The 23,614-nt window shown below is 40.5% G+C and overlaps 1 protein-coding gene across 50 annotated transcripts in view; it reads left to right on the top strand.

Annotated features, from left to right (window-relative positions):
* The window catches only part of SRRM1 (serine and arginine repetitive matrix 1), a 30,472-nt gene extending 7,562 nt beyond the window's left edge, over positions 1-22,910 (top strand). For 4 of the 50 annotated variants that reach the window (XM_008532781.2, XM_070610712.1, XM_070610714.1 and 1 more), the window contains 13 exons: positions 550-753; positions 1,481-1,675; positions 1,950-2,069; positions 3,905-4,179; positions 9,479-9,559; positions 10,073-10,159; positions 11,849-11,993; positions 12,381-12,422; positions 16,550-16,660; positions 18,461-18,922; positions 19,486-19,681; positions 21,275-21,478; positions 21,871-22,910. In XM_008532781.2, coding sequence (XP_008531003.1) covers positions 550-753; positions 1,481-1,675; positions 1,950-2,069; positions 3,905-4,179; positions 9,479-9,559; positions 10,073-10,159; positions 11,849-11,993; positions 12,381-12,422; positions 16,550-16,660; positions 18,461-18,922; positions 19,486-19,681; positions 21,275-21,478; positions 21,871-21,975 — 2,227 coding nt within the window. In that variant the 3' untranslated portion in view covers positions 21,976-22,910. The remainder of the gene's footprint in view (positions 1-549; positions 754-1,480; positions 1,676-1,949; positions 2,070-3,904; positions 4,180-9,478; positions 9,560-10,072; positions 10,160-11,848; positions 11,994-12,380; positions 12,423-16,549; positions 16,661-18,460; positions 18,923-19,485; positions 19,682-21,274; positions 21,479-21,870) is intronic. The other 46 variants (XM_008532784.2, XM_070610719.1, XM_070610718.1 and 43 more) reach the window with 29 other exon arrangements.
* The last annotated feature ends 704 nt before the right edge of the window (positions 22,911-23,614 follow it).

Below are 23,614 nucleotides of genomic sequence, written 5' to 3'. Positions count from 1 at the left end.
TTCTTTCAAGTTAGAGAAACTCCTATTGAAAAGGAAAAGGGCTTCTCTCCCAAAAAAGCTATCTTAATGTGAGTGTGATATGTTTGTTTTATCTTCTGAAGAGCATATTGCTTTAACTACATTAGTCATTTTTCTGGAATGACTGAACTGTGGTGGGGTCTGTCTGCATCTATACTCTCTTTTGTTCGGTTTGACTTATTAGAGCATATCACTTTACTTTTATGTGTCCTCTTCCTCTGCAAAGTTGGTCTTTGGTCTCCTCTCTGGGATTGATTGAGAGAACCTGAATCAAGAGTCCTGGGTCAGTGCTTTCCTCTGTTCTAACTGGTACACCAGAGAATGTTGTTATCCTTCATTTGCTTGCCTTTCTCATTTTCTCTTGCCCTTTCCTTATTAAGTAAATCTGATAGGATATCTTATTTCTGTAGGAAAGTTCTCAGATAGAAACAATAATGGTGTAATTAAGATGATCAATCCTCGAATCTCCCTTTGACCTTCTCCCCCAATTCACATTTTTCAAAAACCTGAAAAGAATTGCTTTCATCCTAGACGCAAATCCAGATCTCCTTCCCCTAGAAGACGGTCTTCCCCTGTCAGGAGAGAGAGAAAGCGCAGTCATTCTCGATCTCCCCGCCACAGAACCAAGAGCCGGAGTCCTTCCCCTGCTCCAGAAAAGAAGGAGAAAACTCCAGAGCTCCCAGAACCATCAGTGAAAGTAAAAGAACCTTCAGTACAAGAGGCCACGTCTACTAGGCAAGCACATAAAAACTCATTTATAAGTATCGCAGGTTTAGGCTGTTATTAAGTGACTATAAATATGATAGCTCTGAGTTTAGAACATCAAACTACTTGATTATTTTCCTTTTAGATTTTGTAAATTATAAAGTTAGCTTGTTGAAAAGAAAATCAAATTGTATACGAGAGTATGACTAAAATGCCCCAAAGGTGACCACTGCTATCTGTTGGTTACATTATTTCAGATAGCTCAGATAACTGTAACTTGCTTTTTTATCAATATTGTGGACAACTCTACACTTTCAAAAAAAAAAAAAATGTATGTGTGGGGGCCAGCCCCATGGCCAAGTGGTTAAGTTTGCACGCTCTGCTGCGGTGGCCCAGTGTTTCGTTGGTTCAGATCCTGGGCACGGACATGGCACTGCTCATCAGGCCACGCTGAGGCGGCGTCCCACATGCCACAACTAGAAGGACGCACAACTAAGAATATACAACTATGTACTGGGGGCTTTGGGGAGAAAAAGGAAAAAATAAAATCTTAAAAAAAAATAAAAAAATGTGTGTGGTTAGAATTGTTAGTTGCTCATTGGATTGCGCTCAAGTGTGTATATCTCTTGGAGGTGGGGAGAAGGCTCCACGGATTTTGAAAACTTTCTAAAAAGAGAAATAAATCTATTCCATCATTGTAATATGACTTAGGAGTCTGAGTAGAAGAGGGGAAAAAATAAGTTTTTTGTTACCACAGTGACATCCTGAAAGTTCCCAAGCCTGAACCTGTACCAGAGCCTAAGGAACCTTCTCCGGAGAAAAATTCCAAAAAAGAGAAGGAAAAGGAAAAGACCCGACCAAGATCGCGGTCTCGTTCCAAATCAAGATCCCGGACACGTTCTCGCTCTCCTTCTCATACTCGACCTAGGCGGCGCCACAGGTCCCGATCACGGTGAGTTGTGGCTTTGCGATCTGCACAGATCTTGTTTTATGTGCTACTCTTCTAGGTGGAATTAGGTAAATGATTTCAAAGCAGTGGAAAACATGTAGTACAAATGTTATTTGGATTTACAGAGAGAATTTGAGGATACTTTCTGTGTACCGTAAAAATCTTTACCTTGATGTAAAATTCTCTCTCTTGAAATCCTTTTTTAACTGTAGCTGTGTCAAGGAATTCATTCCTTGCTCCTGATTTATTCAGGTCCTAATTCTGTTTGTTATGGCAGATCATACTCACCTAGAAGGCGGCCAAGCCCAAGAAGGCGGCCATCTCCTCGAAGAAGAACTCCACCAAGACGAATGCCTCCTCCACCAAGGCATAGGAGGAGCAGATCGCCAGTGAGACGGTGAGAGTTTTCTTTTTCTTTTAAATTTGGAAGTGTCAGGTGTATTAAAGTGCACCATATATTGTTTTAGGCTAGTGTTTGAATTAGTGTTCCTGGAAGAAAGAACTCGTGAGTTGTAGTAGATAATGTCTTGTAAAGAGCCTGTCTCCTTTGAGGTCTAACACTGTTATTTGTGCAATGAAAAGCAACGATAATCAGGTGTTGGAAGATAAAGAACAAAAAATTTACCATCTTATTGGTAACTTTTTGTTAACTTTTACCCTTTCAGACCCCACGAAGAAATTCTACTAAGTAAGGGAATTGCCCACTTTCCGTCTTCCTTTGGGTTTTCATTACCACTGGCTTTTGAAAAGTAGATGACTACAGAGCCAGTAAGCTGCTTTTACCAGTATTAGAATAATTCATTTGCACTATGCTTTTTCTTTAATATATTTTTTCTCATAGAAGTAATGAATGCATAGTATAAGCAATTCAAACAAATAATAAACTGAAAATTACCTGTAATCCTATTCCATAGATATAGCCATTGTTAGCAGTTGGGTATCTAGTTATCTTTTAGGAGACTAGGCTTAAAAGTAACCCTGTCAATACCAATATTTTTTAAAAATCATTTTTAAAATTAGCATGAGGTGAAATGTTTGGATCTAACACTTTGAACAAAAAGATTGTTGCTACATCTGCCCAGAGTCGAGTCCTGGTGCCCCTGGAGCACTTTCGTGCCTTCTCGACAGTGTGTTGCACCTGTGTTGAGGAGTAACCGTGATGATGGTGCTTCAGAGTCTGCTTAGGACAGAATTGTTTGTGTTCGAGTCTTTAAAGGTTTTTTTCAGGGAACTAAGTCAACTTGGGAATAAAGAGGGGGAACAATAAGCTCCATAATTCTTTTTGTTTGTTTCAGCAGTCTGAGGTTTTTCAGAGTCCTGTACTTTTTAAAAGATAATGTTTTCCTTTGGGGAGGGGTTCTCAAGGTATATTGAACCATTTTGATTACTACTGAAAATTATAAAATTGATGCTGCTGCTGATAAACAAGACTAATGATAGAAATGGTCAGTCAATTTGTCATCATACTTTTCTTAAATTGATTATTCCTCCTTAGGAGAAAAGTAATGCTGGTGCTTTCTAATACAAGATTAGTGGAAACAGCTATTTCTTATATTGGAGTTTTGCAAACAGTGTGTTTTAATTGTGCTTACTGAGCCATTTAGCAGTCAAAATATTTTGCAGATTTTGTAAAATTCCCTTTCAGCCAGTTTTTATCTCACACTTAAGGTAGGGTTTCTTTTTTTCAGGTTCTCAGGAATTCTTCTGCCAAAGGTGAATTCTGCAGGTACACATAATTGCAACAGAACTTACCACAAATTTTGCCGCAGAATTCGAGAGGCCCCTGCTTCTAAGTTTATGTAGCTAAATGAATTCCTAATCTTGCACATCTTTTTTTAAAAATGGCAACCTAAAGGTTGCTTGACATTGTGTTGTTAAATGGGATACTTTGCCACCCAACTTTTGTATGCAAACTCCAAACGTTGATAGCATTCCTGAGGAAGAAAGAGAGTGGTTAGTTTTTGTTATCATATCACTCAACTTGACATGTTTTCTAACTGGAAAGACAACCTAGACAAAGCATTTATCACAATAAGTTGTTTTTTGTATTTAGTCTCAGAACTAGCTGTTTCCTGTCCTAGGTTATGGTTTTGTTTCCCTTTTTTTTTTTTTAACTCATTTACGTGCTTAGCTACATAAACTCAAAAATTGGATAAAAATAGCTGTATTTTTCTGTAAATTGCACGTACTTTGAAGTATGCGGTTAATGAGGAGGAATACTTTATTCCACAGAAGGCGGCGCTCGTCAGCATCCTTGTCTGGGAGCAGCTCGTCATCCTCTTCGTCTCGTTCCCGGTCACCGCCAAAGAAGCCTCCTAAGAGGACATCCAGCCCCCCTCGAAAAACTCGCAGGTTATCTCCTTCAGCGAGCCCTCCGAGGCGAAGGCACAGGCCGTCACCTCCAGCGAGTCCACCGCCAAAAGCTCGTCACTCCCCAACACCCCAGCAGTCAAACCGTACAAGGAAAAGTCGAGTTTCTGTCTCTCCAGGGAGAACTTCAGGTAAAGGTAAAAATCAAACACACAAAACCAATATGTTGTCTCTCTCTTTTGGCTACAAAGTGCCTAATCAGTTGTTACTGCTGCCTCCCGCCCTTCTGAGTATGAAGTAGGTGGGTAATGTTTGTATGTGGTGGTCTTTGTAAATTTGCATAGAGGCTCAGCTTTTCTTTCTTGCTTTAAGTTCTTGAGGTTTGTTGAAATAGTTTACATGTAAAATGTTTTGTTTTTAGTAGTGCCCTCTGGCACTGCGTAGGTGGAGAAATATCGCTCGCTGTACGCTGTTGGAGGTGGGGTGGCTGTGTTTGATGTCTTATTTGAGAACTTCATATTCTGTTTTAGTTCTTTCTTGACTACATTGTGCTCTCTAGGGAAGGACATGGTGTCCTTAAAAGCTGATTTGTTTTTTTAATTTAGGCTTTAGGCAGGGTTCTTCTGAGTGTTTGCTTTATTCTGCAGATTGATTTCTGAGGAATTTATGATCTGATCCTGCCAGGCAAGTAGAATGCTGTGTTAGTCTGAGTGTAGGTTGTGGTCTGTTGAGATTTGTTTCTTTAGCATTAGATAGACATGGAGAAAAACTGTAGGATCTATTTGCATCGGGCCTCTGGTGCTTAGGGCTGGAATGATAAAGACAGCCTGAAAGGTGAGTAGTGTGGAGGGGGAGGTTCTTAAAAGCTGCTATAGTAATTGGATTTTAAGGAACAATCTATAAGTTAGTATATACTGGGCTTGCTCTCATCACATTTAAATATTTAGGTTAGAAACAAAGAAAATGGGGATAGGCAAAATTTTGGCTATATATTTTAATGAACTTGAAATCAGGATTTTTATTCAGCACTCTGCTGCTTTGTCTCTCGTCCACCTCTACAACCCTGCAATGTGGTGATGTCTAGAAAGGCAGATTTTGCTTTACTTTTTTTGAAGTCTGTTGCAGTGAGGTATGAGAAGCTATCAGAGTGAAAGGGAGGCTGACAGATGATAATAATGTGTGAAGAGTAAGATATAGATTATTTTCTGAATTTTAGCAGGTTGGTGATACATAATTAGAAATTGTGTGGTTATTTTTGCTGCGTTGGCTTTTTAGCCCTAGACAGGCAGCTGGATAAGAAGGGGAAACCTTTAGGTCGTTCAGGTTCAGACTTAATTTAAGCATGGAAGGGGGCCTTAGGATCGCTTGTTTTCATAACCTCATGTCCCCTATTACTTTTCATTCAAAATCGGGGAAGATTCACTTCAACCATAGTTTCCAGTCACCGTGTCCAAATCTGATGCCCTTTGTCCTGACGTATTTTTCCTTTTCCTGTGTCTGTACTTCCCACTATTTCTTTCCTTTGTCTGGAGCTGGAAAACTTTCTAGTGAAAAAATGTTGTAAGTGTTCCCACCTGTTGCTTTCCAAAAACACATCAAGTTAGGAGTTTTCTATTTACATCCTATGTCCGAAGGGTAATAAAAGCACCTGAACAGAAGGACTGAATCCTTGTTAAAAGAGGTTAGGTTGATAATTCAAAATTACTTGTTACCTTTTTAAGAGTCTGCACAGGTACCAACCTCTTGTGTTTTGATACATTGTCAGGGGAGGAGGCCTGCTTTTCGGGAAACAAGTCGCCGTGGATATGTACATAGGAGAGAAATAAATCATGGTTGAAGATAAAGGACTAGTTACGTTCTTATGGATTCTGGGGCAGGTCTTCCGTGTTTAACCAGAGACGCACTGAGGGCACTGTGGTTGGAGGCTGCCTCATGTCCACCAAAGCTGAACCGTTCTAACTACTTGGAAATAACTTCCTATGGTAACGTGGTCCCGGCCCTCTGTGATGAAATTTCAGAGCTAGGAAAGACTTCAGAGATTGTCTCGAAAAACAGATTCTCAGGTTAAGTGGTTTGGTCAAGGTCAGCCAGCCAGGACTTTAATCTGGGTTCTTATTCCCTGTTGAAAAATGTATACTTTGTCCAACTTTCCTATCCCCAAATGCCTCTTTTGATTGCTGGAAGAAAGAGATGGAGGGTGGGATGAAGTTCTTTAGTTTCTGTACCTGGTAGTATGATTTCAGAAATTCCTTTTTTGTAGTCTCCATGGCTAATAAGAGCAGTGACATCATTGGAAGGTCATAGATTTGACTTTTGCATTGCATGTGGTGGTCACCACTCAGGGCTTTCAGGTTCTGCTCTTGATAGTGGGCAAATGGAGTGGGAGGGAAGCAGGAAAAGTATTTTGGAGAATTTAGAGGTCAGTTATTTGTAGTACAGTGTATATTCTCATCTGAAAGGGTCTTTGGGAAACACTTTGTAATCGGTGCACATCAGTTAAATTGCCCTTAGTCCATAACATAGTGCTTTGAAATCATTAGGGTATTTAGTGAATTATCTTCGCAGCGGATCTACACCTGTGGTGGTGATTTTGAGTTTAGGTCAGCTTAGCCGTATACATTGTGCTCTGTAGACATTTAATGATTATTTTACTAATTCTGGTCACAGAGTGACTTATCTTTACAAGCAATCTTTTGGGCAAGTCTGGGAGATTAATAATTAATAGAATTGTTGAAGTACATTTAAAATTCTGGTTTTTCAGTTGACTTAGAAGATTTCTAGCTTTATGCTAGAATGATTTTGCCCTTTGAATACTAAAAATGACATTAACCTAACAAAGTAAACTGTATAAACTCTTATCTAGACAGACAAACCTGGGTGAAACGTTAACATTATTCATAATATTAATAATGCTGTGATCCATTCAGTCATGTTAAACCAGAGAAAGGCTATAAAATGGGTCCTTGTCTAATGGTATGAATACATTGGCAGTAAATACTATTTTAACTAAGCCGTTAATGACAGATTGAAACAGGATAAAACTCCAAATGTGTATTTCCATGGGGAAAAGTGTAAATAATGTTATAGTTTAATTGTATTATTTACTAAGAGGCATTTGCCAACTATCTGGCAAATAAACCACATTTTTAACGTTTCCTGGGGGAAAATACATGCTGACATCCGAACAGCCAGCTTCCAAACACATTTTGGAACCCAGTTCTCTAAGGTGGTAACTTGGACATATGGGTTTATAGATAACTGGATACCTATAGTATCTTTTCAAGAATTGAAGATTAACTGACACTTAAAAATGGAGAATACTGGGGCAGGCCCAGTGGCATAGTGGTTAAGTTCATGTGCTCTGCTTCGGTGGCCGAGGGTTCACAGTTTCGGATCCCAGTTGTGGACCTACCTACGCACTACTCATCGAGCCATGCTGTGGTGGCATCCCATATCCCATATACAAAATAGAAGAAGATTGGCACAGATATTAGCTCAGGGACAGTCTTCCTCATCAAAAAAAAAAAAAAAAAAGAATACTGATCAGAAAAATAGCCTCAAGTCCTTAAAGGCCTTTCTATTTCATTTCTTTGTATTTGTTAAAGTACAAGTTTTAAATACGCTTTTGCTACCATGTTTCATGATAACTAATTAGGTGTTAACCATTCTCTATCCAATCCAGTGATTTGTCCAAAAGGCTTTTTAGGTAGAATCATTAATAAAATGCTGGTTATTTTAAAAGTATAGTGGTGAATTCTTCAGTTTGACTACTTTAGCAAAGATGAGATTGCTGTTTTAGATGGCTAGCCCCTTAGAGTAAGCCTTTACAGAATTCTGAATGTGGACGTCTGCTAAATAAAATGTATCAGCATGCTGGGTCGGACATCCCCTGGTAAGTGCTTTAATCAGACAGAACAGGTGTAAGGCTCCTGAGGGGATCATATTGTTTAGTTCTTAGAGGGGTTTTCTCAAATGATGTTTCAGGTTAATCTATACTAAGATGAATCACTGTATCTGTAAATACTTCTGATTTTAGTTGAAGCAATGGGTAAAGTTATTAACTGTTGAAAATTAAGACCTGTGCCCTAGAAAAAGTGTCTTGGGTTCAGATCCTAGTTCACTTAAATTGTCTATGTGACTTTGGTTGAAGTTACTTCTTTTTAAGCCTCAGATATTTCCTCTTGTAAAATGGGGGATGGAGAGTGATGCTAGCGATGGTGCTTAATAATACCCCCAGCGCACAGAAGGGAGTTGCCATAATAATTTCCATGCAATTGGCAAAAAATAAGTTGGATAATTCATAAGGGACCCACAGTTCTCCTACCACCTTAGGTTTATCTCAGAGCTGCTGCTTTTTTTTCCTTTTTTAAAGCTTTGGAAGAATCATCCAGCCTTAGTATTTAATGATTTTGACCATTGTGAAGGTCATCCTTTTCTAGGCAGTGTAAACCCCTCCTGGCTGTCGTGAAGGTTCTGCTCCACATGACCAGCCTGCAGCTTCTTGGGGCCTCTTCTCCAGACCAGGCAGCTTTCTCTGTGGAAGTTTCATCAGATCTTATTTCTTAATCATTTATCATCTTGATTACTTTTCTGAACCCACCTATAGTGGGTGCTTGGAAGCTCTTATGCTGCTGAGGCCTCTGTGGTTGTGTGTGTTGTGGGGTAGCACACGGAGGTTTGCTTTATTGAGCTCATTGTTTACATAGCATAAATCCTGGTCTACTCAGAAACAGCAGCTCCCCAGTTTTTCGTAACTGTCGTTTCTCTTGGGAGAGTCTTAGGATTTGAAAATCAGATAGAGGGGCCAGCCCGGTGGCGCAGTGGTTAAGTGCGCATGTTCCGCTTCAGCAGCCTGGGATTCACTAGTTCGGATCCCAGGTGTGGACATGGCACCGCTTGGCACACCATGCTGTGGTAGGCGTCCCCCATAGAAAGTAGAGGAAGTTGGGCATGGATGTTAGCTCAGGGCCAGTCTTCCTCAGCAAAAAGAGGAGGATTGGTAGCAGATGTTAGCTCAGGGCTAATCTTCCTCAAAAAAAAAAAAAAGAAAAGAAAAGAAAATCAAATAGAGGTTTTTAAGGTTTTCACCAATTGTTTAAAAATTCTTGCTTATGCTTTCAGGTAATGTTCAGATAATGACAACAAAGTCTTATACGCATTTTTAAATTTTCAATAAATCCTTTATTTTTTTCTCTCTGAAGAGAGTCACATAGTTGTATCTCTCCCGGTACATAGTTGTTATCCTAGTTACAGGTCCTTCCAGTTCTTCTGTGTGGGACGCGGCAGCAGCATGGCTTAGTGAGCGATGCTGAGTCTGTGCCCAGGATCTGAACCAGTGAACCCTGGGCTGCCAAAGCGGAGCGTGTGGACGTAACTGCTATGCCACTGGGCCGGCCCCTCAGTAAATTCTTAATGCGAATAGTCACATCTATTTCTGTGCTCTTAAGAAAATGTCTCGTTGTGTAGCTTTGGTGGTTTTTTCCTTACTCTTTTTAGTGACGAAACATAAAGGTACTGAGAAAAGAGAGTCCCCTTCACCAGCACCCAAGCCTAGAAAAGTAGAATTATCTGAATCGGGTAAGTTGTTTTTGTTTTTTGTTTGTTTTTTAAGCTGCATTAGATTTGTTGCACATTTGGTCATCCCTTATTGGTTAAAGATTAATTATGGGACGTGGCTTAGTGGTTAAAAGCGAGGACTCTGAAGTCAGACCAACCTGTTTGAAACCCCAGCTTCACTACTTAACTGCTTTTTGTTTAATTACTTAATTTATGTGAGCCTTGTTTCTGTGATCTCTGAAATGTGGATAACAGTACCATTCTTTAGGTTTTTGAGGATGAAGTGCTTGGCATCTAGCCTGACCTATAGCAAATGCCTAAATCAGTTTATTTTGATGACATTGGATGAAGATAGTCTAAGTCAGCATTTAAATTGGCATTTTCAGCTCTTCCTTCTTTGTAAAAAGTGTACTAGTAGTTGTATTGCTTGACCCAACCAGATAAAGGTTTAAGAAACCATTTTTCAATTCAGATCTGTTACATTTTTTGTATGTGTAACTAAAGGAACACTTTCTAAATGCATCCGTCTTTCAGAAGAAGATAAAGGGGGCAAAATGGCTGCAGCCGACTCGGTGCAGCAGAGACGCCAGTACAGACGCCAGAACCAGCAGTCGTCGTCAGGTATGGGCGCTCAGGAACCTGTTTCTCTCTGCATTTCCTCATAAACAGTACTTAAGATAATAAATGTCCATCAGAGTAGTGAGTGCACTTAGGAGAAATATGTTTGTGCCTACACAGAAATCCGTTGAGGAGGGAGTGTTAACTTTTGGGTTTTGGTTTTAAGTCCTTTCTTAAAACTTCATTTTCTTTTAAATTGTTATAACAGTAATACATCTTTAGAGTACAACAGTAAAACAAAATGAGGTATAAATTGGAAAAGTATAGTTCTTTTCCCAACCCCAGTCTTAACTCCCCAAAGCGTTTATTCAGAAATTTTCTGTGCACGTGTAAGCATTTGATTTAAAAAGAAAAATAACAACCATGAGGACAAGCTCAAACTGTAGATGATGTTGCCTGCCTTCTAGCTTACTGTAGCTAGACATCTTCCCTGTTAATTCTTAGGAGAGGATCTACCTCATTTTTTTTACTAACTGCAGCTATTTTATTATAATAATACAGTAATTTATGGAGCCAGTCACCTACTTGAACATTTAGGTTGTTTCTAGTTTTTTTGTGTACTTGTGTAAGTGTATCTGTAAAATATTCATCAGAAGTGGAATTTCTGGATTAGAGTATGTGCGCAGAAACCTGGTTTTTAAACCAGATGTTGTGATGTTATTAGCTCACTTGATATTTGTGACTGATCTAGGCACTGCCTTTCCTTTTCATTGATAAGCTGGAAACCGCAGCATCGCGCAGTGGCATTAAGTCAATTAAAAGCTGTACAGCTTTGCAGCTCATTGAGGATGAAGTTAATCATGGAAAGTTTAAAAATGCATAAAGGTCTTGGGCATCTTTTGGTGCTTGGGAGTTTGTTTTAAATTTAAGTTTGGATATTTGGGAACAGTTAGTTATTTTAAGTTAAAGAAACCATGTTCAAACAATTGAAGTTTTTCTCTTTGCAGCCCTGGACATTGTTACCAGGCCTGTAGGAAATGTCGTTTGTTTGTTTGATAAATGTTAGTGATATAGGATTGAGTTACTCACACCCTAAGAAGACTTTCAGTAGCTTTAAAAGTGCTTAGAGTAGCAAGAATCAAGTAATTACTTGAGATGCTTTTTAAGCTTTACTTAGTTTTTTGGAAAATGACTAGATTCTTTTTTTTTTCTTTTTTAAGATTGGTACCTGGGCTAACAACTGTTGCCAATCTTTTTTTTGTGTTTGTTTTCCCCTGCTTTATCTCCCCAAACCCCCCCTGTACGTAGTTTTATATCTTAGTTGTGGGTCCTTCTAGTTGTGGGGGGACACAACCTCAACGTGGCCTGATGAGTGGTGCCATGTCCGCGCCCAGGATCCGAACCCTGGGCCGCTGCAGCGGAGCGTGCAAACTTAACCACTTGGCCACAGAGCCGGCCCCTGACTAGATTCTTAAGGGACACTTGTGTCTTGTTGGGATTGTGCCGTGGAAATGATTTAGAAAACGTAACCGTACAGTAATGATGATGTGTATTTATGCTTGGATTTCAGGTCACTGAGTATATATTGATATTGCCTTTGTTCAGAACTGATGGCTTGTTTGTGTGCTTGCTTATGTTAGTGAATTTGACTTGCTAATTTGGATACTGCATCTGCTTAGATTGAGAAAATATGGACAGACTTTTAAGATAAGCACAGACCTAATGTAACTTTTTGTAATTGTGTAATTACAGATTCTGGCTCCTCCTCCTCTTCGGAAGATGAGCGACCCAAGAGGTCCCATGTGAAGAACGGGGAGGTAGGCAGGCGGCGGAGACATTCCCCTTCCCGGAGTGCCTCTCCCTCACCTCGAAAGCGCCAGAAAGAGACTTCCCCTCGGTAATGTTTTCTCTTAAGTAGTCTTCTCTGATGTTCTGTAGTTGTGATGAAACTTCATAACTTAAAAAGGATGGGCAGTCAGCTCACTTTAGAATTTGGTTAACTCCGTTTCAAAAACGTGCAGAAGGGGAGGGTCAGATTTTGTTTTTGGGGGGTTTGCTTTGCTTTGTTTGGTGGTTATTACTACTTAATGAGAACTTAGTAAGTTTTGTACCACCATGTCTTATGTGTGTGTGACTAGAATAGACCAGTTAAATCATAGCATTAACTCCTGAACATCTTTGAACCTTTAAAAATAAGTATCTCCATCAGTGATACTTGACTCCAATGAAGTAAATAATTTGGTGAATGGAATTCTTGACATTTGTTTTTCTCCACTGCTCTCAGGATGCAGATGGGAAAGCGATGGCAATCGCCAATGACTAAAAGGTTGGTTAGACACTACTTTATAAATTAGGGTTATGTGTCAAAGTTTTAGCAACTTAATATACTGTTTAGGTAACCTTATCCCATTCCTAAATGTACAGTGGGTATGGCTGTGGAGAAGTTCCTCAGTTGTTTTGGTTTGATTATATTTATTTACACATCAAATTTATGATAGAATTGTGTACAGTGTTAATTTTAGAACTCATTTGAACTCAGTTTTTTTGTGTTGTTAAAGTATCTGGATATTTTCCAAGAGACGGGCTAATAATAGCTCCTTAGAATTAGTGGGGCGGGACTTTGTGGTGACTTTAGGGAAGGCAAGAAAAACTGGAGGGACTTGAAGAAGATTAGAAATGAATGTAAGGCTTTGGCCCTGTGGAGTGTTTCCTGTAGTAGGAGGGGAGGTTGCATATCTGTTGAACCTTTGTGATCATCAGTGTCTATGTGACCATAAAATGTAACATTTTAGAGCCAAATCATACATAGAAATCTCTAATTCTGGCCTGTCTCATAAGAGAGAGAAAACAGAGGCCCAAAAGTAGTAGAGTGAGTTTCTTAGGTTGTGAAGTGACAAAGCCAGGTCGTAGACATGTGCCATTGGCATTACACCATCTTTGCTCGTCTTCTGCTTTTTGAGGTCTTAGCTGCCACTGAATTTCTAAGTATTTATGTTTCCTGAAACTGTCGCGCTGTCCTCTTTCTAGCTCAGTCTTTGAAGTTGTGTTGTTGGAGGCAGTCTCGTTGATGAGTGTTGCCTTGGAAGGGCTTTCTGGGAGTGGTCAGCAGTGTTTGTGGGGGAGCAAAGCAGTGTACTTGCACTGTGGTAGTAACTGCTACTTGACAGTGAAAAATAAAAACTTAGAGTAAATTTAGATGCTAAAATATTCTGTTCACTGCTCTTAATTACCTGTCTTGTGTAAAACTCCTAGTACAGCAGCTAAAAAATTGCTTTACAAAATCAGCTTTGTGATAAGATTTCTTCTCTTTTTCCCCCCATTATGGAATGACTTTCTCTATTGGAAAGAGAGTCTCACAACAGTGAAATCGGCACTAATGTTCCTCACCCTGCTCAGGGTGTTTTTGTTTTGTTTCCCCTCATTAAAAAGGTACTTTAAGTTGTAGCCTCAACTTTAATGATGTTAAAAATTGCCATTGAGTATCTAGGGTTTAGAAATAAAGAAATAATTATTTAGAATCATGCTTCAGTGTGGTATTCTTTGTGGGTTTTTTTTGAGGAAGATTAGCCCTGAGCTAACATCTGTCGCCAATCCTTCTCTTTCTGCTGAGGAAGACTGGCCCTGAGCTCACATCCATGCCCATCTTCCTCTACTTTATATGTGGGACGCCTGCCACAGCATGGCTTGACAAGCAGTGCGTAGGTCCACACCCAGGATCTGAACTGGCGAACCCCGGGCCGCTGAAGCGGAACGTGCAAACTTAACCATTGCGCCACCGGGCCGGCCCCCAGTTCAGTATTTATTGTATTTCCTGGTTCAGTATTGTATTTGAAGAAGGGAAATACAGGCTGGTGTTGAATATTTTGTATGTAGAGTTTAAATATTGAAAAATGCAACGTTTTCCATGTTCATAAACATTTGTTTTTGGATCTTGAACACTCCTTAATTTAAAAGATACAAGGTATTTTGATCACACTTAGTGTAAAAAGATGGTCGTCACATCTGTGACTTCTTATCTTCACTCCCGGGTGGCTGGTGGAGTGAGGTTCTGAAGAGGCCCCTGCAGAGATGGGGGCTGGCTCCTCCGATAAGGCTTGTCTCCCGCACATACTGGAGGGGCGAGAGCTGCAGTGAGGCGTAGTGAGACTGGCTTTCACGCAGTGTAGGTGTAAAGCTTCCTGTTCAACAATTTCTACGCACTTTGGAAGGCTTGGCTTGGCATTGGCATTGGCATTTAGAGTAACTAGAAAACGCTGAGCTTTTTTTTAACTCCTGAAATGTGTGCCTTATGAGCTCAGGTAAGAAACTCTGTAGCCTTTAGGGCATAGTTTGGTTATGGTTTTATTTATTCTTAGTCTCTTTTTGGTTATTTTCTCACAGAGAAACACAGGACTTTGAGGGTCATCACTGAAAGGAGCCTTTTAGTCACTCTAAGCCTTTCATTTTACAGATGAAACTGAGGCACAAAAGATATATCTCAGGTCATTAGTGTATCATAATAGATTCTAATCTGAGTCCACTGTTTTAATGACAGTTTCTGATTAAGTTTTGCAAACTGAAATTGGGAGAACATTTTTAAAGAGAAGCCACATAATCAGCAGTAATATACTCTTATACTGTGATACCTACTGAAAACATATTGGGAGTTCGGTTTTTTTATCACCTCATCCTCAAAGGTTGCAAGTATAGATGTTTGCTTTTCTTCTTTTTAAGTCAAAACTCAAATATCTTTTCACATTTGAAATCTTTGTCAACCTGTTGAAACAACATTTTAGTCATCCTGTTTCTCCAGGTCCTGTACTTCTGCGATTAACTTTGCTAGTAAAGTGGCTTCTCTTTCACTGTCCTTTCTTGTAGTTGATAGTTCAATGTCTATATTTCATTCAAAGCTTTTCTTTTTCGTGGTTTTTTTTTTTTTTTTTTTTTTTTTGGTGAGGAAGATTGGCCCTGAGCTAACATCTGTGCCAGTCTTTCTCTATTTTCTATGTGGGAGACGACCACAACATGGTTTGATGAGCAGTGTGTAGGTCCACGCCCAAGATCTGAACCCACGAACCCCGGACCACCGAAGCAGAGCATGCAAACTTAACCACTACACCACCAGGCCAGCCCCAGAAGCTTAGCTTGATATACTGCCTCTAGTAGTTTATATTTTAAATCTGTTAAAGTGAAGTCTTATTCTCTACAAGGCATAAACAAATTTAAATTGAAAATTAAATAATGTTTCAGAATTTTCTGATCTGTGACAGAGCTCTCCTTAGTTTTAAAGGAGAACCAAGACCAGTAAACCTTAGAAAATATTTCCACATTCATAGGAAACATTAATCCTGTACTGGGCAAGAAATTAAGAACTAATTACATTATTTGACTACTTTGTATTTGCAAACTTACCCAAAAGGTAGCAAACTGGGTTGGTGTGTGTTTAACCTGTGTGCTAGGAGATTGCCGTGGGTTAGTGCAGTCGGTGTGCGGCCGTGTTCTGCATAACGAGCTTTTGGTCAGTGCTGGACCGCGCGCACGACGGGGGTCCTGTAGGATTAGTACCGAGGAGGCCTGTGTGTAGCAGGCTGTACCATTTAGGTTTGTGTAAGGACTCTCTGTGATGTTCACACAGCAGCAAAATGGCCTAAAGGTGTGTCCCCATGGTTAAGCAACACAGGACTGTAATCGTATTTTTCAGTTGTGCTTTTTGAGGTGGTTAAGTGTATTGCTGAGCTCAGAGGTTTATATGATTCTTAACTATATTTTAAACCACATTACTCCCAGTGATAGCATCAGTGCTCAGACAACTTTGGTCGTTTGTCTTTGGGATAGTGTTCTAGTTAATAGTTTGCAACTCTTTCACAGTGGAAATACATGAGAAAAATCAAGAATTTGGAGCACTGACACCCAGATTTTGGGCCTGAAGCCACTGGTGACTATTAACATTTACAATTTCTGTATTATAATATTGAAAGTTTGCCCAGGCTTTAAAGCAGTTGTTTCTAATAAGGAATCAGAATCACCTGGAGAGGCTTTTCAGCAGACACACGCTAGATCAGGGCCCTGACCTGGTGAGCACAGAGCTCAGAGAAGCTTCCCAGGTGATTCTGATATTCCAATTAAAAAGTGGTGCTCTGAGGCAGGATTTTCACCCTTTTTTCTTGTATCCTGTTACGAATGTTTTATATCGTGACCCAGACTACACATTTATATACTGAAACAGAAATTTCACCAAACCGTATTTACCTTTACTGCAAGTAAAACACTCTGATTTTATATTTTTGTTTAAATGCTGATTCTTAACATGGGGTTTTGACTAATAGTATTCAGCTATAGTTTGAAAAACACTGCTGTGAGGGATAGAGTAACAGTTGGTGCACTTTGGGTTAATAATTATTGAATCCATGTCTTCTGGATCACTTCATTATAAATGCTCCGGCTCAGAGCAACTGTCGTTTTCTTTTGGTGCAGCGGCAGACGGAGGAGGAGCCCCTCCCCACCACCCGCCAGAAGGCGACGCTCTCCTTCTCCTGCCCCTCCTCCTCGACGGCGCAGGTCTCCCACGCCACCACCGCGCCGAAGGTACTTCATCACGTACGCTCACTGGAGCAACATTGAGTCTGGGTGATTGAGATATTAGAGTGGCCTTGCTCAGCCCTTCACAAAATGCCACATGTTATGAGATTCCATTTACATGAAAAGTCCAGAACACAAATCTACAGAGACAGGAAGTTGGTTAGTTGTGCCGAGGGAGGGTGGGTAGGGTAGTGTTGCTCATCCGTGTGTAGACTGGAACCATGGTGATGCGCCCTTTACATGCGTAGACTCTATGGTGTGTGAGTCGCATGTCACTGCAGCGATTACAGAGGCGAAAATGTTAACTCTACGGTGAAGAATTCCTGGCAGACGCCTCCTTAACTGAGGAATCAGAGTTAACATCCCCGGTAATATATTGACATCACATAGTTCCTGGGTGCCTTTGTAGTATCCTTACCAGTTATGCAGAACCTCAGTCTCATTGTTAGGAAACATCAGACAAACCCACATCGAAGGTCATTCTCCAAAGTAGTTGACCAGTACTTTTCAGAAATGTCAATCATGAAAGACAGACTGAAGAGCAGTTACGAATAGGCAGAAACTTAAGGACACGTGATCCTAGTGTTTGGAAGCTGGAACGGAAAGAGGACCTTTGTGGAAAACTGGGGTGGTATTGGTATGTTAGTTGATACCAAGTTAGTACTGAGGTTAATTTCATAGTTTTGATAACTTTCCTATAGTTTTATAAGATGTTAAGTGACCAGTCACCTTTATTGCAGCTCTTCTGTAAATCTAAGGTGATTTCACAAGGAAAGTTAGGGAAACAGTTTGTAACGGCATTGCTCAGATACGTCACCGAGTGGCATGATGGCTGCTGCCGCTCGAGTGCCTATTATGTGCCAGGGCAAGTGCTGGGTGCTTTATGTGATTTCACCTCTAGTCCTCAAGATGGTCGTGCTTGGTAGGTGGTATCGTTCCCATTTTTCAGGTGAGGAAATAGAGGTTCAGAGTTACTAAATAATTGCCCGTCGGCAAAAATGGAAGTGCGCTCTACCCTGCTACCCAAAAGGTAGCCTGTGCCCAACTGCTTCTAGGCAGGGAAGTGGTTGGAGCTCAAGGTCTGAACGTTTCAGGAAGAGAAATTAGGCCGTTGGAACTGAAGGCTATCTGCAGCTCTAACTCCTAAGAGGTGATGAGGGTTGTGTAGGAATTAAACGTGAAGAGGAGGGCCAGGCTGGCTTTCCAGAGGGATGCAGTCTGCTCAGCAGTGGACTTCCACTGAAGCCGTCTTAGGAGACAGAAAATGCAGGTCTCTTTGAGGAGGGTAGAGGTGCTGTTGAAAGTCGGGCCGTGAACTCTGCTTACTAACAGAGTCCAGAGGACGGCGGAGAGAGGGCGCCGCAGGGAGAGCTCTTTGAGGCACAGACTTCCTGAGTAAGTTGACCTCAGTCAGTGTGAGTCCTACTGATGTAGTGACCTAGTTATTACATAATGACAGTGGATGTTCACAGTTTCCTCAGAGCAATGCCAGATTCTCTTCTCAAAAACCTTATATTGATTCAATGAGGATTGTGTTAAATGACTTGACAAATTGGAATTCATTCTGAAAACTGAAATTTCTCTGTTAACCAATAGTGTCCTATTTTGTAGTCATCCAGAATAAACGGGAATTCACTAAGTGGTTTTTTTTACTTTAAATAAGGATAAACACATAGTATTTCCACTTAGAAATATGCTCTCTACCCGGTGCTAACTACAGTGTGGCCATAACTGCTGGTTAGTTTTCTTTGCGTTCTGTTTCCTTATTCTGTTGGATCTTTCAACTTCGTGATGTGTTTTTCCTAGGACTCCTTCTCCTCCGCCACGTCGGCGCTCCCCTTCCCCGAGAAGATACTCTCCTCCCATACAGAGGAGATACTCTCCTTCTCCACCTCCAAAGAGAAGGACGGCCTCCCCTCCTCCCCCTCCTAAGCGAAGGGCGTCACCATCCCCGCCACCAAAGCGCCGGGTCTCCCACTCCCCGCCGCCCAAACAGAGAAGCCCCCCGGCCTCCAAGAGACGCTCGCCTTCGTTGTCATCAAAGCATAGGAAGGGGGCCTCCCCGAGCCGATCCACCCGGGAGGCCCGGTCACCACAGCCAAATAAACGACATTCGCCCTCACCGCGGCCTCGAGCTCCTCAGACCTCAAGTCCTCCACCTGTTCGAAGAGGAGCGTCATCATCACCCCAAAGAAGGCAGTCCCCATCTCCAAGTACGAGGCCCATTAGGAGAGTTTCCAGGACTCCGGAACCCAAAAAGACAAAAAAGTAAAAACATTCTCTGCTTTTTGGTTAGGAACACTAACTTGCATAGCTCTGTGTTTGGAAGCTTTTTCTTTCCTTTACCGAGAGATTACAGAAAATAAGCCATGAATACAAACTTGTAAGGCAAATTCTAGGTCCTATTCACAGATTCCTTTCTGTTTTCAGGATAATTCCTTATGGCATAAACTAAATGCCGTAAGATTTTACTTGGTTTTTAGGAGGATGGGGTTTTGGAGGGGTGTGCTTCCAAAGCTAAGTTCTGAACTGACATACAGCACGTCTCTTACGTGTCTATGTAAGACTGATAGAAGCAGTCTGAAAGAAAATAGGGGGAACGGGTGTTACTAATTTCATACAGAAAAATCATGGACAGAATGGTGGGGCTTGAACTACTCTCCAGGAGACTTGGATGATATAAATTTGATATGTGTTAGTAGAACCAACCAACAAACTAAATGCTGTAAAACATGTAAAGTTTGTGACCTGTTAATGGTGGTTGGTTATTTTCTCTTAGGAAAGATCTGTTCTTAGATACTAAATGTTTTGTTTTGTCCCTCTGTTTCTAGGGCTGCCTCTCCAAGCCCTCAGTCTGTAAGGAGGGTCTCATCCTCCAGATCTGTCTCAGGATCTCCTGAGCCAGCCACTAAAAAACCCCCCGCACCTCCATCCCCCGTCCAGTCTCAGTCGCCCTCTACCAACTGGTCACCAGCGGTACCCATCAAAAAGGCTAAAAGCCCAACGCCAAGCCCGTCACCGGCAAGGGTATGTGTCTCTTGTATTTGGGACATTTTTTTATAATTGCATGTGCTCACTTAGAAGCAGAGAAAATGTTTTTGACTTTTGTAGCTCAGAAGAGTATTATTTTCTATGTTTCAGAGACTTCAGGGAGGCACAAATTAAGTGGTAGTGGTTTCATTAGCAGTCCATGCTTAGTACTCTGGCCACCCACTAATTTGTGATAAATCTAATATTGTTAAATTCTAGAATCTTGGTGGTTGAGATTGGGCTGTATCGAAAATCTAGAGAAACGAAAAATTACCCATGATTCTATTATCTAGGGGAGAAATAGGTTAGTATTTCTGATGTTTTTCTCTATTGTTTGTTTGACACTTTTTGAGATAACCTAGTTAAGGCCACACAAATCAATAAAACTTACCATCTTAGATCCTGTCTTTTAGTATGATTTAAACTTTATAAAGGAAAAAACTATCACAAAATGTGGACAGTGGTTATGTGTTAGAAGAGAAACTATGAGTTATTTTAATTTTTTTTTTATATTTGTAATGCTCTTATTTTCCATATAATGGAAATATATCATTTCTATAACAAAGAAATGAACTTTGCAAGCTGTGAACTATTAGGTGGAATGGGAAGTATTTTCTTGGCCCATACAGTCTTATCTTCGGCAAGCTACGTAAGAACAGCACTCTTTTTTTTACATTGTTGAGTTTGAATATCACTGGGGTATCAAAATATCAAATATCAAAATATTGGAGTTTAAATTTTTTCCCCCTTTATGAGTCACTGATCTGATCTTGGACAGGTTTCTGTATTTTATAAAATCAGTGGTCAGATGTCCATCTTAATAGGTTTGACTGGATTATTGTGCAAATTAACCGAATGGTCTGAGGAATTTCAAGTAATTGCTTAGAAGTGTGAAATCTAAGAATTACAGACTGGATTCAGTTATAGCAGAGCCCGCCCTTTGCATAAGTTTGGTATATATGCAGTGAAGAACAAACTGTCTCCAGTTTAAAGATGGGGGGTCAGATGGTGAGTAGAGACATGGCATTCACTCAGGCATGTATTTAGAATAAGAGCTGTATTTTTTGACAGCCTGTTAGGCTAGTATTGTGGGTGACTTGCGATACACCCATTTAATCCTCACAGCAGCTTTGTCAGGGATTATTGTACCCAATTTAGGTCGACAGAAAGGGCTCAGAAAAAGTCGAGGTCAAGTAGTTACAGGTTCAGAAAACCAGAATTCAACTTAAGCCTAGTTGACTTCAGAGACTTCTGTTTCTTTGTCCCGTCTGCTTTTCCTTAGCTCTGGAGGCGGACCCTGACTTGCAGTTTGTGTTTGGGAAAGCTGGTTTAATGTGAAATTAGTTGGGGAAAGTTATAAAAATCAGTTACCTTCAAGGTCCGTTCTGACTCCTAAAATCTGAGAAGAATGTCTGCCTTCAGTGCAGTTCCCGTCTCTAGTGATTGGCCTGGGGCCTTTTTTTTTTTTTACCTGAAGCCTTGTGAATCCTGTGATTTGTCCATTTCATTATTTTCTTGAGGAAAAATGTTGGGTTGGACGGAATTTTACTCAGGTTGATTTTTATTGCTGTTATTTTTCTGGATTTCTAGAATTCGGACCAAGAAGGAGGTGGAAAGAAGAAGAAGAAAAAGAAGGACAAGAAACACAAAAAGGATAAGAAGCACAAGAAGCACAAAAAACACAAGAAGGAAAAGGCTGCGGCTGCGGCTGCTGCTGTAACGCCTGTGGCCGCCGCTGCCCCCACAACCACGTCAGCACAGGAGGAGCCGGAGGCGGAGCCCGAGCCCCGGAAGGTGAGGACGCGCGCTGTCTTGTGACTATGCGAGTAGCCAGATCGCTTGATTTTGAGAATTAGCTAAATAATTTTTTCTAATAATTGGCTACTTGGCTGTTAACTCTCTTCTGATCTCTTTCTTGATGACCTACCAAAAACAAGAATTTGCCAAGACTGAGGATAAGGATGCAAATGGCTGCCCAAAAGCTTAATGTATATTTTTTAAAATAACTTTTGTGAGATATGATTAACATACTGTGTATATAATTCACCCACTTAAAGTGTATGATTCGTTGGTTTTTAGTATATTGCTAGAGTTGTGCAGCCGTCACCACAGTTTGCTTCTGCTCTGTAGTTGACTTCTCCCATTAGTGTCTCAAGACTTAACGAGATGACCATTCTGGTTTTTAGGAGACTGAGAGTGAAGCCGAAGATAACCTTGATGACTTAGAAAAGCACCTGCGTGAAAAGGCCCTGAGGTCAATGCGGAAGGCTCAAGTGTCCCCACAGTCTTAGGTGGAAATGTTTGTTATGATGTAAATTTTATTTGGTTTGTACGCAATTCGATTTCAAAATTGCTAAAATGTGTTTGAGCTTTAGACTATAACATTTGTTGTAATAATTGCTAGGTTGAAGTTCACCATGTAAAAACAGGGCATGGATTTACATTGCAAAAGGTGTCCACAGTGTGTTAGTGACATTCTTTCATTGACAGCTGACATAAATTCATTTAGAGTGAAATATTTTAAGCCAAAAAAAAAAAAATCCCTTTTTTAAAAAAGGGGGTTTAAATATTGTTGGCATTCTATGGTTCCTTTAAATACCCCTGGCTATTCCCAGAGGTTTTTCTTTTTTTTTTTTTCCTTCTCTTTTTGTCTTTTGCGTCTTAGCACCCATTTAAGTTATGATGCTTCCAACCTTGTATGGTTTGCAAACTTGCCCAAAAATAAGACCACTGTTGAACTACCACAAAAGTATAAATGAATATTTTAATGCCACCATCTTTCCTGTTGCCTGTGGAGTCTCTGCTGAAGTGAATCAGGATTCGAGCTCAAGGAGGAGACAGAAGACAAAAGCATGCTGTTGCCAGGGAGGGCGCCGTGGGTTTCTCTTGATGGGTAACAAGTCGATTTGGAACACTGGAATTTCATTCTATTCTGTTGTGTTTTTCTTTCTTTTTTTTGTAAAGGCAATTAACTAGACCCAGGAAGGATCCTTCAGTTATATAAAATTTTGTTTTATGAAATGTCATGGCTCCATTCATAATTTTGTCTTGTTCTTCTAATTGGTATATACAACTTTCAGAGCTCTTGTATTTGGAAGGCTGGAAGGGCCCAGACTTTGAAATAGTGTCTTGTTTTCACTGTTTTTGTTTTTTTGTTTTGTTTTTTTTTAAACTAAAGCTATATAAAGCTTGTGGATTAAACAGAATAAATTTCTAAATTTAAAAATGTTGGCCATTCACTTTCACTTACCCGTCTCAATCAGTACTGTAGGAAGCCTAACTTGCTTAGAAATCTTAAAGTGCCTGTGTTTTTACCGCTGTGGCACCTCTGGCAGAGTGAGGATTGGGCGAGGGAAATAAAAGGTGATGAAATTAAAGTTTTGCCATCTTTGTTTTAACAGTTAACGTGGTAAGTGCTGGAAGGAAAGTGCACAGTGCATTCGGAACACGTGTAATGGGGCAGGGCAAGGCAGCCAGGCACAGCGAAGGGGAGAGTGTCAGGCAGGCAGACAGCATCTGCGCACTGAGGCCAGCAGCCTGGCACGTCCAGGAAGGAGTGAAGGCTGAGGCGCCACTGGAGCACCCTCCTGTTGTCAGTTGTGTGCGCTCGTATGTTTTTAATGTTTGGCTGTCCACAGTCAAGTCATTTTCACATTTAAGATTAGCAGAGCAAAATAATTTGAGGAAACTTGGAGTTGATAACGTTGTGTAAGGTAAAACAGCAACATTCATGTGAAAGAAGTAAAAGGGAATTTTTGGCACCTTGAATCTCAGCTGCTCAAGTTAACACATGGACAGTTCATTTGATTATAGTTTCTGGCAGTTGATGCAAAAAAGAGAAAGAAAATGCCTGCGAGTCTTAATTTTAGGAAAACTTACCTAGAATTTTTTTATCTAAAGGACATGGACATGGAGGGGCTGTTTTACAGG

The sequence above is a fragment of the Equus przewalskii genome, chromosome 2 (genome assembly GCF_037783145.1).
Source record: "Equus przewalskii isolate Varuska chromosome 2, EquPr2, whole genome shotgun sequence".
In the NCBI taxonomy this organism is placed as follows: domain Eukaryota; kingdom Metazoa; phylum Chordata; class Mammalia; order Perissodactyla; family Equidae; genus Equus; species Equus przewalskii.
Note: the sequence above shows the minus strand (reverse complement) of the source record. Positions and strands in the feature narration are given on the sequence as shown.